Source organism: Zea mays, chromosome 10 (genome assembly GCF_902167145.1).
Source record: "Zea mays cultivar B73 chromosome 10, Zm-B73-REFERENCE-NAM-5.0, whole genome shotgun sequence".
Taxonomy (NCBI): domain Eukaryota; kingdom Viridiplantae; phylum Streptophyta; class Magnoliopsida; order Poales; family Poaceae; genus Zea; species Zea mays.
Window position 1 is genome coordinate 135,370,858 of NC_050105.1, and position 15,119 is coordinate 135,385,976.

Below are 15,119 nucleotides of genomic sequence, written 5' to 3' on the forward strand. Positions count from 1 at the left end.
ATCCCAGGTACACCAAGATGTCGCCCGAAGAAGTTCTTGGGAAATTTGTCAGCGGGCGAATGATGATCAAGGAGGCGAGATATGTGGACGACGCCTTGAATGGTCCGATCAACGAACCGCAACCTCTCGCTCTCAAGGCAACACGAAGCAAGGAGGCGCTACCTAGCAAGGTGGCACAAATTGAGGCGGCCGGACTCAACGATGAAGAGATGGCTCTCATCATCAAGAGATTCAAGACGGCGCTAAATGGTCGCAAGGGGCAGCCAAGCAAGACCAAGACCAAGGGGAAGCGCTCATGCTTCAAATGCGGTAAGCTTGGTCATTTTATCGCTAACTGTCCCGATAATGAAAGTGACCAGGAAAAGGGGAACAAAAGAGAAAAGAAGAAGCAATACAAGAAGGCAAAGGGCGAGGCGCATCTAGGAAAGGAGTGGGACTCGGATTGCTCCTCCTCCGACTCCGACAACGAAGGACTCACCGCCACTGCCTTCAACAAATCGGCTCTCTTCCCCAACGAGCGTCTCACATGTCTTATGGCAAGGGAGAAGAAGGTGAGTACTCAAGACTCCACTTATGCTTCTTCTAGTGATAGTGAGTCTAGTGATGATGACATAGATTATTCATGCTTGTTCAAGGGCTTAGATAGATCTAAGATAGATAAAATCAATGAATTGATTGATGCATTGAATGAAAAGGATAGGCTTTTAGAAAAGCAGGAGGATTTATTGTATGATGAACATGATAAATTTGTAGAGGCACAAAAATCATATGCTTTAGAAGTAAAAAGAAATGAAACACTACAGGAAACTGGTTAAAGAACGTGGGTGAAAAACCGTCGAACTTAATGTAATAAGCCGTCGAACTTACCGTAAGAACGTGGGTTTACCGACGAATATAGCCGACGGCGATTTTTGGACGAACTTAGAGAAGTAAGTTCGACGGCCCCGTCGAACTTAACCTTAAGAACGTGGGTACCGTCGAACTTAACATTAAGAGCGTGGGTACCGTCGAACTTACAATTAAGAACGTGCGTTTTTAAGTTCGACGGGGGCCGTCGAACTTTTTCCCATAAGTTCGACGGCACCCACGTTCTTAAGGTTAAGTTCGACGGGGTCATGTGGCCATCGAACTTATGTGTCCTGCGGAGGTCTGCGCGGACTGAACAATAAGTTCGACGGTACCCACGTTCTTAACCTTAAGAACGTGGGCACCCACGTTCTTAACCCTGCGTGGGTCTGCGAGGACTGCACAATAAGTTCGACGGTACCCACGTTCTTAACCTTAAGAACGTGGGTACCCACGTTCCTAACCTTAAGAACGTGGGTACCCACGTTCTTAACCCTTTTCCAGAAAAAATAAAAAATACAAAAATGAAAAATTAGACACACATAATATCACATGCAACACAATATATCACATACAATACAGATTTCAAACACATTGATATATGTTCATATCACAAATTCACACAAGTCCAAATATATAAGTTCACAAAATTCACATAAGTCAAATACATAAGTTCACAAATTCACACAAGTTTACATCCATAGTTCACATTTTTAGTTCACAAGTTCAAACACACAAGTTCAAACATTAACTCCATCGCTCTCGATCAGGACATCGGATTGTTGTTCGTAGCTCCACCACTAAAATTGAGACATCTGTCCGCAAAGTCAACATGAGGGGGAGGAGTCACTTGATGAGAGCCGAAATCCTACAAAATAAACCAAAATTCTCATAAATACACAACTGGCATTAAATCACATGTACACAAAGATATAGGAAAGCATGATAAACACAAAATGTGGCTTCCATATTTGTGCATGAACATGAACATGAGAGTGAAAACAGACTTCATTTCAAGACGCAGCACCGTGTTATTTAAAATGATGCATCGTGCAAAGGATCCGCGATGTTAACTGTCCAAAAAAACTACTTTGGAAATTCAGACTTAGACGCTACTCCAAATCTGAAAATTCAGAATTCAGCCACCTAACAGTCCAAAGCACGTCACAACAAAACAGCTCTCACAACACTAAATTCCAGATTCACTAAACCATGTTAGGCGCTGGAAGATGCAAAGTGATGTAACAAAGAGAGGGAAGTTTCAGTAGGGTCTAACAACCTTCCTCACCATGTCAGGCGCTAGAAGATTTACATATTGGAAACGACTGACTAGGCATGTAAAGTCTTAACATAAATATAGCAAAAGAGCATATAACTGAAACAACTGACTGCGTATGTAAAGTCTTAACATAAATATAGCAGTTCAATGTCTCAAATATATGGCATCAAATCCTCCAAGGTACAGCGATTTAATAATGACTTACCAGTTGCTTACAAAGTTTTTGGAAGCCACACAACTTGACCAAACCCTCTTAACAGCTGAGCATCATATTGAGAACACCATGGTAAACGGCTCGCTCAACCTTCAGAAGTAATCTGTGTTGAATGATACATCCAAACCCACCAATCTACGTTTCAAAATGAAAAGGGCGTCTTGGGTACAACAGCGTCTACTCCTTACTTCCCGAAGAATTTAGAGAGGCGTACCAGGCCTTCCTCCTCGCTTTCACTGCCTCTGTGCTTGGACCTTGACCGACTCTTCTTTTCCTTCCTTGTTCTCTTTGATCTCGACTGTGATCTGGACTTCCTTGAACCCCTACCCTCATCGTCGCTGCTTGAAGATTCTGAAGATGAGCTGGAACTTGACTCTGATGAACTTTTGTGCTGTTAAAGATTTAAAGGTGAGGGCATCAAACAAATTTTAAGTAAGCAAAGTACCTAGAACAAAGTTATCATAACTAAATATATTTCCATTAGGTAAATCGCACAATTTCACAAATAGGCAGTAGGTCATAAGCTAGAGTATACCTTTCTCCTCGTTTTACTTCTTTTCTTTGCGTCCTTATCCTTCCTCTCTATTTTCAAACTTCTTTTGTCAGAAGAGCCATATAATAGATGCAATATATTTATATTTGAGGAATGGCAAGTGATGGAAATACTAAGATTCTAACATTACAGATATTTACTAGGTACGTACCCATGCGTTGCCACGAGAGTTAAAAATTAGCATAAATGTATAGATACAAAATGACAAACGTCGCTATGATATGCAAAATCTGTTTAGCAAAATATCACACCAACATGAGTCAAACAAATAAGAAAACATGAGACTCACTTTTTGTTAATCCGATGGGAGTGAAGAGCCACTCTCTTCCTATAGAAAGGTTTAAATTGATTAATAAAACCAAATTAAATTCTCGGATAATAAATGATTGGTTGTCCAAGCTTTAACACAACACCCGGGTTCTAATATGACGCGTCGCTAAGAGGATTAGGCCCCAACAGATAAACTTGAAGAGAAATAACTGATCAAAAATAAAGGGTTAACAAGATATCTCAACAAGAACCCATGTCCCTGGTGGGGAGAAGTAAAAATTACAGCAATGCAAGGTATAAAATAACTCTTAGCCTTGTTCATTTGCAAAATGCATGCAGGAACCAATATGCCACAATACCATCAGGACTTGAAACTCGCACTGTCCAAATTTGTCTAGATTCTCAGGAAGCATTGGGTTGTAGTAGCCTGTAGTTTTTCAATTGTATACAGATTGGTGGTATAGCAGGAAATGTAATGTAGCGTAGGTGGGTTGGGGTGATAGGGGTGAAAAGGAAAAGGGAAAGGATCTTGTAAAGATGAAACACACTATACTATACGTGTAAAAGCTTGTGATTTGGCCACCATACTGTTGTTATGTGATGACATTCGGACGGGGCCTAGCCAGTTTAGACCAGTAATCAAGTTTTAAAAGCATTTCTACGAATTCATCGCAATCAGGTGTGCGAATGTTCTAAAGCTGCTGCAGACTCCAAAACCATGTCCAGAACAACAGCTCCTATGAACATACACACTGCTCCTTCGTGTCAAGTCTGTTGACCTGAGAGAAGTATGCAAATGTAAGATGAAATGCATTTAGGGAGGGGTGTTTGAATGCACTATAACTAATAGTTAGCTGTTAAAAATAGCTAAAGACATCCAAACAGCATAACTAATAATTCAACTATTAGCTACTTTTAGCAAATTAGCTAATAGTTAGATATCTATTTGTTAGCTAGCTAACTCTACTAGTAATTTTTTAGCCAACTACATATTAGATCTAGTGCATTCAAACACACCTTAGATCTAGTGCATCACTCTGCCTCGATAACCATAACTTGGTCCCCTAGAGATCAATCAAGCAATTTATATAAACAAATATATGTATTGGACTAATATGGTGCTACAAAAAATGTGATATGGGGAAAGAATATCTGATTTCACAGGATAGTCAATACAAAAGCAAGCTCATAACTGGGTTGCCTATGAGAAGTCTCATGTTCAGTATAGGAAAATTGTAATAGAACGTGCAATAATTCAAAGTTTCTTAGCTTCTGAATGTTCATGAGCAGGTAAATAAATATACAGTATGAGCTTACCCAAGGTAGCAAAAGTGAATCCAAGACAAGAAGTCTAGCACCAAAATGTTTAGCAAGTGCCTTTACCAATGTTTCCTGATAAATCTCAGAACCTAAATGCATTGCCGCAAAAAATTAGAGAAATACAGAAGCACATGAAGTTGGATAATTATCAAACAAGTATGGCCACTAGCATTACAAATCAACTGGAAAAGGTAAACAACAAAGGAAGTACAGGTCTCCAAACAGAGACAAAGTAAGTACCTGCTGGACCGGATAACAAAATTCGTTGGTTTATTGATGAAATCTCAGCAAACTGCTTGATGAACTCCTTCTTTTACATATTTTTGTGAATAAAAAAGCTTACCACCAAACACGAGCATCACTGAACAGCCCCTTTCCATCATAAACTACTATCCCGTCTTTGTTGTAGATGCCAAGAGCAGATACAACAGCTGAAAATGCCTTTTCAGATGGCAACATGTGTGGTAACTGAACAAGGAAAAAATATATAACCAATGGATGTCAAATTTAATTGCAGATTCTTACCAAAGAGAGAAAAAGCAACTAGTTATATCAGACAGTATTAGTATCATCAACAAGCAACAAAAAAATGCAGGTACTAAGTAGATATGCCCTGTTTCAAAAGAAAAAAAGAAAAGAATAGTTTAGATGATATCCATTGATCTAACTAAAGTTACAAGCTGAACCCAGGGAATGTTCAGAAGAATTAGCAAGTGAGCTCTTATACCATCATTACAGAGAATAGTTCTGATGCCATCCATTACCTGATGTAATATGAAGCTACAAGCTGAACTAATGCTATATTTAGAGGAATTAGCAGGCAACTCTCATACTATAAGCACATTGCAGATGACGAAACGGTAAAGGAAGACCTTCGATGTCTTTGAGAGCACCTTCTATGTCTGTAAAGGAAGACCAAAGTTCTTCAAACAAGTCAGATGACGAAATGGTATAATCGATTCTATCCAGAATGTATGAAGTGCTAATTAGCTACATTTGAGCAAAAGATTTCTTATCATGAATAACTGCTTGTGCACTATGCTTAATGCATTCAAGAATCAGTGTGTTGGTGAAGCTGAGCGCACGTCAGATCACACTTCTGCTGTCATCCATTTGGGCTCAAGCAACATCCCCTGAAAATACACCTGCCAACTATGGAAAAAAAAATTATAACCATCAGTTTTGCCCCCTGAAAATAACCTTTGCCACTACACGATAAGGAAAAAAGAAACAAAATCTATCAAGGAGCTGCAGCAAAGTACCATTTGATATTCGCAAAGGACTGAGACACAGAAATAAATCTTGTTAGTGGGTGCAAATATCAAGATTTTTGCTCTGTATGCAATGACTTGAGAAAGTGTTCAGGTTGATCAAAAGTAGTTATATATATGGGCATATCGCTAGCTTTCAGGTCATTCAGAAAATAAGCAGAAACTAGATTGTTTAAAATTGAAAAAATGGGTCTTGGTACCCAAAGAATTACACAATCCTTAAATGTTTACACTTCAAGGATACATCCCGAATTATACTTCAGCATGCATCAAGACGATTCAGACGAACAGAGCGAGGGAGATGATTGGTTCCGCAGACCACCGCACCAATGCGGAGATGATTTGGTTCTCGTTTCCAAGGTTCGGTTTGTCTTTTCCTCACTCCACCCTTTTTCTGGGTTTAAAAAAATGGGACGAGGGAGATTTCGTCCGTCCGTCATTCTGTCCAGGATTGCAGAATCCAAGAAGCTAGCATCAAGGCTGCCGTGCCATGCTGATGCTTGTCAATCATCGCCTCCACCACCATGAGAGCTTGATTGAGGGGGGTCACGGTCACCACCAGCCACCTAGCTACTCCCTCCATTTCCAGCCCACCGAGTGACTAGCTGTGAGATGGCAGTATGTATTACAAAATCACGAAACGCGATGGTTTCTTCTTCTTCTTAACAACCCCATATTATATGATTATCATCTGTAAGAGAACATGAACATTGAAAGGAGAAGAAGTGCTAAGGCGATAACTTATAATTCCTGGAGACAATGGATGATGCGCTGATGATTGATGTGGAGGAGGCCTGAATTTCCCAAAATGGCTAGGAAGGAAGAACGTACATCTCACGGCCATCCAACCAATCAGGCAACCAAGCATCCAAAGTTGAGCAGAGAGATGAATCCAGCCGCCACCGCCCTAGTTGGACCGCGACGGGGAGGAATTATTCAGTCAATCGATCGATCATGACGGCGGGCAGGCGGTCAGCGGCTGCTGCGACGGCGGCTGGGCCACGAACGAGTGCTGCAGCAGCCGCATCGCGGGCGGGCGGTTCGCTGGGTTCTTCTAGAGGCAGAGGCTCATGAAGTAATCTCACCTGAAGTAAAGCAAGCTCCGAAGCCTTAAGCCTGAAGGGGACCGATCGATTTGGCCAGCAAGGGGAGGGGAGCGCGCGTGCAGTGCTGAGCTCTCCTCCTCTCCTAGTCTCCTGCCTGCTTGCCTGCTGGGCTTATCCGCCTGCCGGTGCCGGAGCAGCACGCAGCTGGGCCGGAGTTGAATGGGAGCGGACAGCGAAGTACTCGAGCCGGCGCGCGGGGTTGCGGCGGGGCGCTGGCGGCGGGCGTGCGGCTGGCAGGTAGCGGCGGGCGCGCGCGGTAGACAGAGGGAGAGGGAAAGAAGAGAGACGCACGGGGTGGGTTAGGGATTTAGGTTTCGTGTTAAGTTCGACGGTGTCCACGTGGCCCACGAATTTAACTTAAGAACGTGGGTACCCACGTTCCTAATACGATAAGTTCGACGGTTTTAGCATGGACCCACGAATTTAATTTAAGAACGTGGGTACCCATGTTCTTAAATTAACCCATGAACATAAGTCAATTAAGAACGTCGGTACCCACGTTCTTAAATTAACCCACGAACATTTATTAGTTTCTTGTAGTGAAATGCTTTCTTATGAACTATCTACTTGTCATGAAACCATTTCTACTTTACAAGGTGTTAACAATGATTTAAATGCTAAGTTAGAAGTAGCAAATAAATCTAATTCTTGTGTAGAACATGTTAAGATTTGCACTAGGTGTAAGGATTTCGATGTTGATGCCTGTAGTGAACATCTAGTTTTAATTTCCAAATTAAATAAGGAAGTGGCTAGTCTTAATGCCCAACTTAAGACTAGCAAGAATGAAGTTGATAAAATAAAATTTGCAATGGTTGCCTATACGGTTGGTAGACACCCCTCAATTAAGGATGGTCTTGGCTTCAAGAGAGAGGCCAAGAACTTAACAAGCCATAAGGCTCCCATCTTCGTCAAGGAGAAAGGGAAGACCCCTATGGCTAGTAATGCTAAAAAGAACCATGCTTTTATGTATTATGATAGGAGAAATGCTAGAAATGCTTATAATGATTTTGATTCACATGTTTATGATTCTCATACCATGTTTGCCTCTAGTTCTTCTTATAAGCATGATAGGGATATGCCTAGGAGAAATATTGCTCATGTGCCTAGAAAGAATGTTATTCATGCTCCTAGGAAAGTAGTGAATGAACCTTCTATAATTTATTGTGCTTTAAACACTTCCTTTGCTATTTGTAGAAAGGATAGGAAAATAGTTGCTAGAAAGTTAGGGGCAAAATGCAAGGGAGACAGGACTTGCATTTGGGTCCCTAAGGACATTTGTGCTAACCTTGCAGGACCCAACATGAGTTGGGTACCTAAGACCCAAGCCTAAATTTGCCTTGCAGGTTTATGCATCCGGGGGTTCAAGCTGGATTATTGACAGCGGATGCACAAACCATATGACGGGGGAGAAGAAGATGTTCACCTCCTACGTCAAAAATAAGGATTCCCAAGATTCAATTATATTCGGTGATGGGAATCAAGGCAAGGTAAAAGGGCTAGGTAAAATTGCAATTTCTAATGAGCATTCTATATCAAATGTATTCTTAGTGGAGAGTCTTGGATATAATTTGCTATCTGTCAGTCAATTATGTCAAATGGGATATAATTGTTTATTTACAAATATAGATGTGTCTGTCTTTAGAAGAAGCGATGGTTCATTAGCTTTTAAGGGTGTATTAGACGGCAAACTTTATTTAGTTGATTTTGCAAAAGAAGAGGCCGGTCTAGATGCATGCTTAATAGCTAAGACTAGCATGGGCTGGCTGTGGCATCGCCGCTTAGCACATGTGGGGATGAAGAACCTTCACAAGCTTCTAAAGGGAGAACACGTGATAGGTTTGACTAACGTGCATTTCGAAAAAGATAGACCTTGTGCAGCTTGTCAAGCAGGTAAACAGGTGGGAGGAGCGCATCACAGCAAGAATGTGATGACCACTTCAAGACCCCTGGAGCTGCTGCATATGGACCTCTTCGGACCCGTCGCCTATCTAAGCATAGGGGGAAGTAAGTATGGTCTAGTTATTGTTGATGACTTTTCCCGCTTCACTTGGGTGTTCTTTTTGCAGGATAAGTCTGAAACCCAAGGGACCCTCAAGCGCGTCCTCAGGAGGGCTCAAAATGAGTTTGAGCTCAAAGTGAAGAAGATAAGGAGCGACAACGGGTCCGAATTCAAGAACCTTCAAGTGGAGGAGTTCCTTGAAGAAGAAGGGATCAAGCACGAGTTCTCCGCTCCCTACACACCACAGCAAAATGGTGTGGTAGAGAGGAAGAACAGGACGCTCATTGACATGGCGAGGACGATGCTAGGAGAATTCAAGATCCCCGAGTGCTTTTGGACGGAAGCCGTGAACACTGCTTGCCATGCCATCAACAGGGTCTACCTTCATCGCCTCCTCAAGAAGACGTCGTATGAGCTTCTAACCGGTAACAAACCCAATGTATCGTACTTTCGTGTATTTGGGAGTAAATGCTACATTCTAGTGAAGAAGGGTAGAAATTCTAAGTTTGCTCCCAAAGCTGTAGAAGGGTTTTTGTTAGGTTATGACTCAAATACAAAGGCGTATAGAGTCTTCAACAAATCATCGGGTTTGGTTGAAGTCTCTAGCGACGTTGTATTTGATGAGACTAATGGCTCTCCAAGAGAGCAAGTTATTGATTGTGATGATGTAGATGAAGAAGATGTTCCGACGGCCGCTATACGGACCATGGCGATTGGAGAAGTACGGCCACAGGAACAAGATGAACGAGATCAACCTTCTTCCTCAACTATGGTGCATCCCCCAACCAAAGATGACGAACAGGTACCTCAAGTGGAGGCGCTTGATCAAGGGGGAGCACAAGATAATCAAGTGATGGAGGAAGAAGTGCAACCGGCACCTCCAACCCAAGTTCGAGCGATGATACAAAGGGATCATCCCATCGACCAAATTCTGGGTGACATTAGCAAGGGAGTAACTACTCGATCTCGATTAGTTAATTTTTGTGAGCATTACTCCTTTGTCTCTTCTATTGAGCCTTTCAGGGTAGAAGAGGCCTTGCTAGATCCGGACTGGGTGTTGGCCATGCAAGAGGAGTTAAACAACTTCAAGCGCAATGAAGTTTGGACACTGGTGCCTCGTCCAAAGCAAAATGTTGTGGGAACCAAGTGGGTGTTCCGCAACAAACAGGACGAGCACGGGGTGGTGACGAGGAACAAGGCTCGACTTGTGGCAAAAGGTTATGCCCAAGTCGCAGGTTTGGATTTCGAGGAGACCTTTGCTCCTGTGGCTAGGCTAGAGTCAATTCGAATCTTGCTAGCATATGCCGCTCACCATTCTTTCAGGTTGTACCAAATGGATGTGAAGAGCGCTTTCCTCAACGGGCCAATCAAGGAGGAGGTGTACGTGGAGCAACCCCCTGGCTTCGAGGATGAACGGTACCCCGACCATGTGTGTAAGCTCTCTAAGGCGCTCTATGGACTTAAGCAAGCCCCAAGAGCATGGTATGAATGCCTTAGAGATTTCTTAATTGCTAATGCTTTCAAGGTTGGGAAAGCCGATCCAACTCTTTTTACTAAGACTTGTAATGGTGATCTGTTTGTGTGCCAAATTTATGTCGATGACATAATATTTGGTTCTACTAACCAAAAGTCTTGTGAAGAGTTTAGCAGGGTGATGACGCAGAAATTCGAGATGTCGATGATGGGCGAGTTGAACTACTTCCTTGGGTTCCAAGTGAAGCAACTCAAGGACGGCACCTTCATCTCCCAAACGAAGTACACGCAAGATCTGCTAAAGCGGTTTGGGATGAAGGACGCCAAGCCCGCAAAGACTCCGATGGGGACCGACGGACACACCGACCTCAACAAAGGAGGTAAGTCCGTTGATCAAAAAGCATACCGGTCAATGATAGGTTCTTTGCTTTACTTATGTGCTAGTAGACCGGATATTATGCTTAGCGTATGCATGTGTGCTAGATTTCAATCCGATCCTAAGGAGTGTCACTTAGTGGCGGTGAAGCGAATTCTTAGATATTTGGTTGCTACGCCTTGCTTCGGGCTCTGGTATCCAAAGGGGTCTACCTTTGACTTAGTTGGATACTCAGACTCCGACTATGCTGGATGTAAGGTCGATAGGAAGAGTACATCGGGGACGTGCCAATTCTTAGGAAGGTCCCTGGTGTCATGGAACTCTAAGAAACAAACATCCGTTGCCCTGTCCACCGCTGAGGCCGAGTATGTTGCCGCAGGACAGTGTTGCGCGCAACTACTTTGGATGAGGCAAACCCTCAGGGACTTTGGCTACAATCTGAGCAAAGTCCCACTCCTATGTGACAATGAGAGTGCTATCCGCATGGCGGAAAATCCTGTTGAACACAGCCGCACAAAGCACATAGACATCCGGCATCACTTTTTGAGAGACCACCAGCAAAAGGGAGATATCGAAGTGTTTTATGTTAGCACCGAGAACCAGCTAGCCGATATCTTTACCAAGCCTCTAGATGAGAAGACCTTTTGCAGGCTGCGTAGTGAGCTAAATGTCTTAGATTCGCGGAACTTGGATTGAATTGTAGCATACATGTGTTTATGCATTTGATCAGGTTCATTCTGCATTTTGTTGCTTATTGTGGTGCTCAAGTTGTACAAACACTCCCTGGACCTCACAAGTCCGTTGCAAAGTGATGCACATGTGTAGGGGGAGATGTGTTACAACTTGACCCTTTGAGACTAACCATGTGCTTGAGTTTGATAATTTAGTCTCGAAGGAGGATTGAAAGGGAAAAGGTGGACTTGGACCATGAAAGACTTCCACTGCACTCCGATGAGAGGGTAACTAATTCCAAGTTCATCTCATGAAATCTTATTGCCATTTGCTCTTAATTGAAGACTTTGGTGAGGCAATGGGGTTAACGGGCCAAGATTGATCCCGTTTTGGTGCTTGATGCCAAAGGGGGAGAAAATAAAGGCCAAAGTGATAAATGGATCAGCTACCACTTGAGAGATTTTGAAAATAGTAGAATAGAGTTTTTGTTTTGTCAAAAGCTTTTATTATCTCTTATTGTCTCTATTTTCAAAAGTTGGCTTCTTGTGGGGAGAAGTGTTGATTATGGGAAAAAGGGGGAGTTTTTGAAATCTTTGATCAATCTCTTTTGGAATGACTCTCTTTATACTTCAACTTGTGTGTTTGACTTAGAGATAGAGATTTGAGTTTGATTTGCAAAAACAAACCAAGAGGTGGCAAAGGATGATCCATATATGCCAAAATTGAATAAAACCAATTTGAGTTTTTATTTAAAGTGATTTTGCACTTGTTCTAGTTGCTTTATGTTGTGTTGGCATAAATCACCAAAAAGGGGGAGATTGAAAGGGAAATGTGCCCTTGGGCCATTTCTATGTATTTTGGTGATTGAGTGCCAACACATGTGCTTAATTGGGAATTTATGTACATGGATGAACAAGGTGAAAATCATGAAGTAAAGGTATGTTTCTAAGCCTTAGTACATTGGTTTTAAGTACTAATATATTTGTCTAAGTGTTAGAAACAGAAAGAAGAAGAATAGAGAAAAGGAGAAGGGACTTGGCTGTGTGCTGCCAAGACCCAGCTCGGTCTGGAGCACCGGACTGTCCGGTGTGCACCGGACATGTCCGGTGCGCCAACAGCGCCAGATCTGCCAACGGTCTGCAACGGTCGTCTTCGCCGTTTAAGGAAACAAATCGGGCACCGGACAGTGTCCGGTGTGCACCGGACTGTCCGGTGCCCCCGACGACAGAAGGCAAGGATGGCCTTCCGGATTTGCTCTCAACGGCTCCTAGCTGCCTTGGGGCTATAAAAGGGACCCCTAGGCGCATGGAGAAGACACACAAGCAACCTTTGAGCATTCTTGATCATCCACACTAAGTCTCTGCGCATTCGTTTGTGTTTCTAAGTGATTCGAGCTCTGTTCTAAGTGAGAACTCTGAGATAGTCTTGTGAGCTCGATTCTTGGCCGTGTGCGTGCGCTTTTGCTGTGGATTTGTGTGTGTTGCTTCCCTCCCTTACTCTGTGTTTCATTTGTGATCATATACTTGTAAGGGCAAGAGACTCCAATTTGTGGAGATTCCTTGCAAACGGGATAGTGAAAGGAAAACAAAACACCGTGGTATTCAAGTGGGTCTTTGGACCGCTTGAGAGGGGTTGATTGCAACCCTCGTCCGTTGGGACGCCACAACGTGGAGTAGGCAAGCGTTGGTCTTGGCCGAACCACGGGATAAAACCACTGTGTCACTCTGTGCTTGATTCTCTTGTGGTACTGTGTTTTGTTGAGATTGTTGAGACTTCACCTTAGCCACTTGGCAATAATCGTGCTAACACTTAACAAGTTTTTGTGGCTTAAGTTTGAAGTTTTTACAGGATCACCTATTCACCCCCCCCTCTAGGTGCTCTCAGATAGATCCAAGGGAAAATGGGTGAAATACAACTCTTGATTTGAGATGGAAAAGGGATGGTTTTTTTTATAGGGCAGGTATACAATAAGCAACAGGGTGATATGTAGAGACGACAAAGGTAAAGATGATATCAATGAAAGCATGACAAAGGATCGAATTGGGCTAAGACTCGTGGAATGGCAATGTAGAGGAAACAATCAAGGGTAAGATAGGTAGGGTTCCAATAGAAGAGTTGAAGTAAAAATCCATAACCGAAGGAAGTTACAAGGAAACAATGAGGTTACCACGGATGTGCAAAAATAAAATGACCGCTCATGGACCATTAAGAAACAAGGGTGGTCAAGGACATGTTAACTGAAATGTTTTAAATAGACATTGGATAAAGGTAAGCATATAAAAAGATGAGAGTATGTAAGGTTTCAAGGAGATGAGCCTACCAATACCAAGAGACAAGAAATTGCCGAAAGATAGCAACTTAACAACAGAAAAGGAAAGGGTCTCAAATACAGAAAGGTCATGGACATATAAACTGAAATGTTTAAGTAGTCGGTAGAAATTTAGAGGCAAGTATTTGAAACAAGAGTATTGAAGGGATACGAGCATGTCAATATCAAAGGACTAGAGTTTGCCAGATGGTAGCAATTTAATGACGAAAGAGGAAAGAATCCCAAAAAGGCAAGAAGGTTATGGTCAGGGGCATCTACGAAGATGTCGCAAGCACAAGAGTGAGATCAGATCTAATGGATTGAGGAAAGTATAGACCATACTAGAATAAAATACTTTTGACAAGGGGATATATAGGAGCACAACATAGAATTAGTCGATGTGGCTAATATTTTGAAGCAGCATCAAGGATGAGGTGAAGTAATAGCCAATAAGTCCTTAAAACGGCCAATGCTACTCTAGGTCAGCGGTCCTACAGTCAGCACGGCTTTGATACCACTTATGTCACACCCGGTTTCAGAAGGCAAACCGAATGCGAACTATGTACGTGCCAGGATCAGAATTCACGTACACAGCGATTACATAAATGAACATCATCGCACAGTGCTCGAATAATAACATAAAAGAGTATTAACTTATTACATCACAGAGTCATAGACATCCACATAGGCATCAACTTAACAGTTAAATCAAAGTGCTAAGCGAAACGCAGTAAAGATAAGGCCTTCACAGGCAGCTGACTGGGGGTTGCCGCCAACCCACACCTAAAACTCGTCGTAGTCTTGGAACTCCTGGAAGTCTCCTTCCACGACTTCGTCTTCTCCTGAGCAGTGGTTGCAATGTGGACAACCTGGTGTTTTGTGGTAAAGCAAGGATGAGTACACATCAACGTACTCAGCAAATGCCCCGTTTGGCTGAAGTGGACTAGCTTTATGTGGGGTTAGGCTCAAGCAGTTGCTTTTAGTTGGTCAGGTATTTATTATTAGTGAAGCCAGGTTTTAGCAATAACTAACCCGTGAATCATTTCCTCATCGAGGAACATCATTATCATCATCGAACCAAAATCATAAATAGAACCATTATATCTCGAACCATTCGTGTCTCTAATCAAAGAGGATCCCAAGGCCGCTCTTAACCGTGAGCACGGCTGATATATCAGTTTCACTACCCTCTGCAGAGGTCGCACACTTTACCCATGAGCCGTGATTCCCTCTCTAGCCCGGGCTTGCAAGACCCTTATTCACTCCCAAGGTGAATGGCCAGGGATTCACTACGAAGCCTTTACAAAGATTCCCTAGAGGTCATAGCTGCCCGTTAGGTTTCTCCAGTTTGATAAACACAGTACCTCTCCCCGCAGGAGGGCGACTAAAAAGCAAAACGAAAGAACCTCGGCACCCAGCCTCGGCAGAGCAA

The 15,119-nt window shown here is 42.8% G+C and overlaps 1 protein-coding gene across 32 annotated transcripts; it reads right to left on the minus strand.

Moving 5' to 3' along the window:
- Positions 1 to 1,394: 1,394 nt before the first annotated feature.
- Positions 1,395 to 7,164, minus strand: LOC103641878 (uncharacterized). Of its 32 annotated transcripts, XR_004853369.1 has the most exons (9): positions 6,839 to 7,164; positions 5,477 to 5,634; positions 4,723 to 5,384; positions 4,480 to 4,571; positions 3,182 to 3,220; positions 2,875 to 2,921; positions 2,554 to 2,730; positions 2,331 to 2,429; positions 1,446 to 1,714 (listed from the first exon to the last, which is right to left on the minus strand). XR_004853369.1 is itself a non-coding variant. In XM_020546035.2 (7 exons), exons 1-6 carry the CDS (start codon positions 4,863 to 4,865, stop codon positions 2,393 to 2,395), a joined length of 396 nt encoding a protein of 131 aa, XP_020401624.1. In that variant the 5' UTR covers positions 4,866 to 6,811; the 3' UTR covers positions 1,446 to 1,714; positions 2,331 to 2,392. The 32 variants fall into 32 exon arrangements, 8 of the variants coding, with proteins under 8 accessions (XP_020401624.1, XP_020401621.1, XP_020401623.1 ...); XR_002265872.3 differs by having other exon boundaries at positions 1,395 to 1,714; positions 2,331 to 2,730; XR_004853368.1 differs by having other exon boundaries at positions 1,395 to 1,714; positions 2,331 to 2,730; positions 4,723 to 4,913; positions 5,008 to 5,634; positions 6,839 to 7,150.
- Positions 7,165 to 15,119: the final 7,955 nt, after the last annotated feature.

Excerpts from the sequence above, each read along its gene's own strand:
- LOC103641878 (XM_020546035.2), bottom strand. The coding sequence starts at position 4,865 with ATGATGGAAAGGGGCTGTTCAGTGATGCTCGTGTTTGGTG. Across the intron at positions 2,731-2,874 it reads GAAGTAAAACGAGGAGAAAG|CACAAAAGTTCATCAGAGTC; the intron begins GTATACTCTAGC and ends AATCTTTAACAG. Across the intron at positions 2,430-2,553 it reads AAAGCGAGGAGGAAGGCCTG|GTTGAGCGAGCCGTTTACCA; the intron begins GTACGCCTCTCT and ends TTACTTCTGAAG.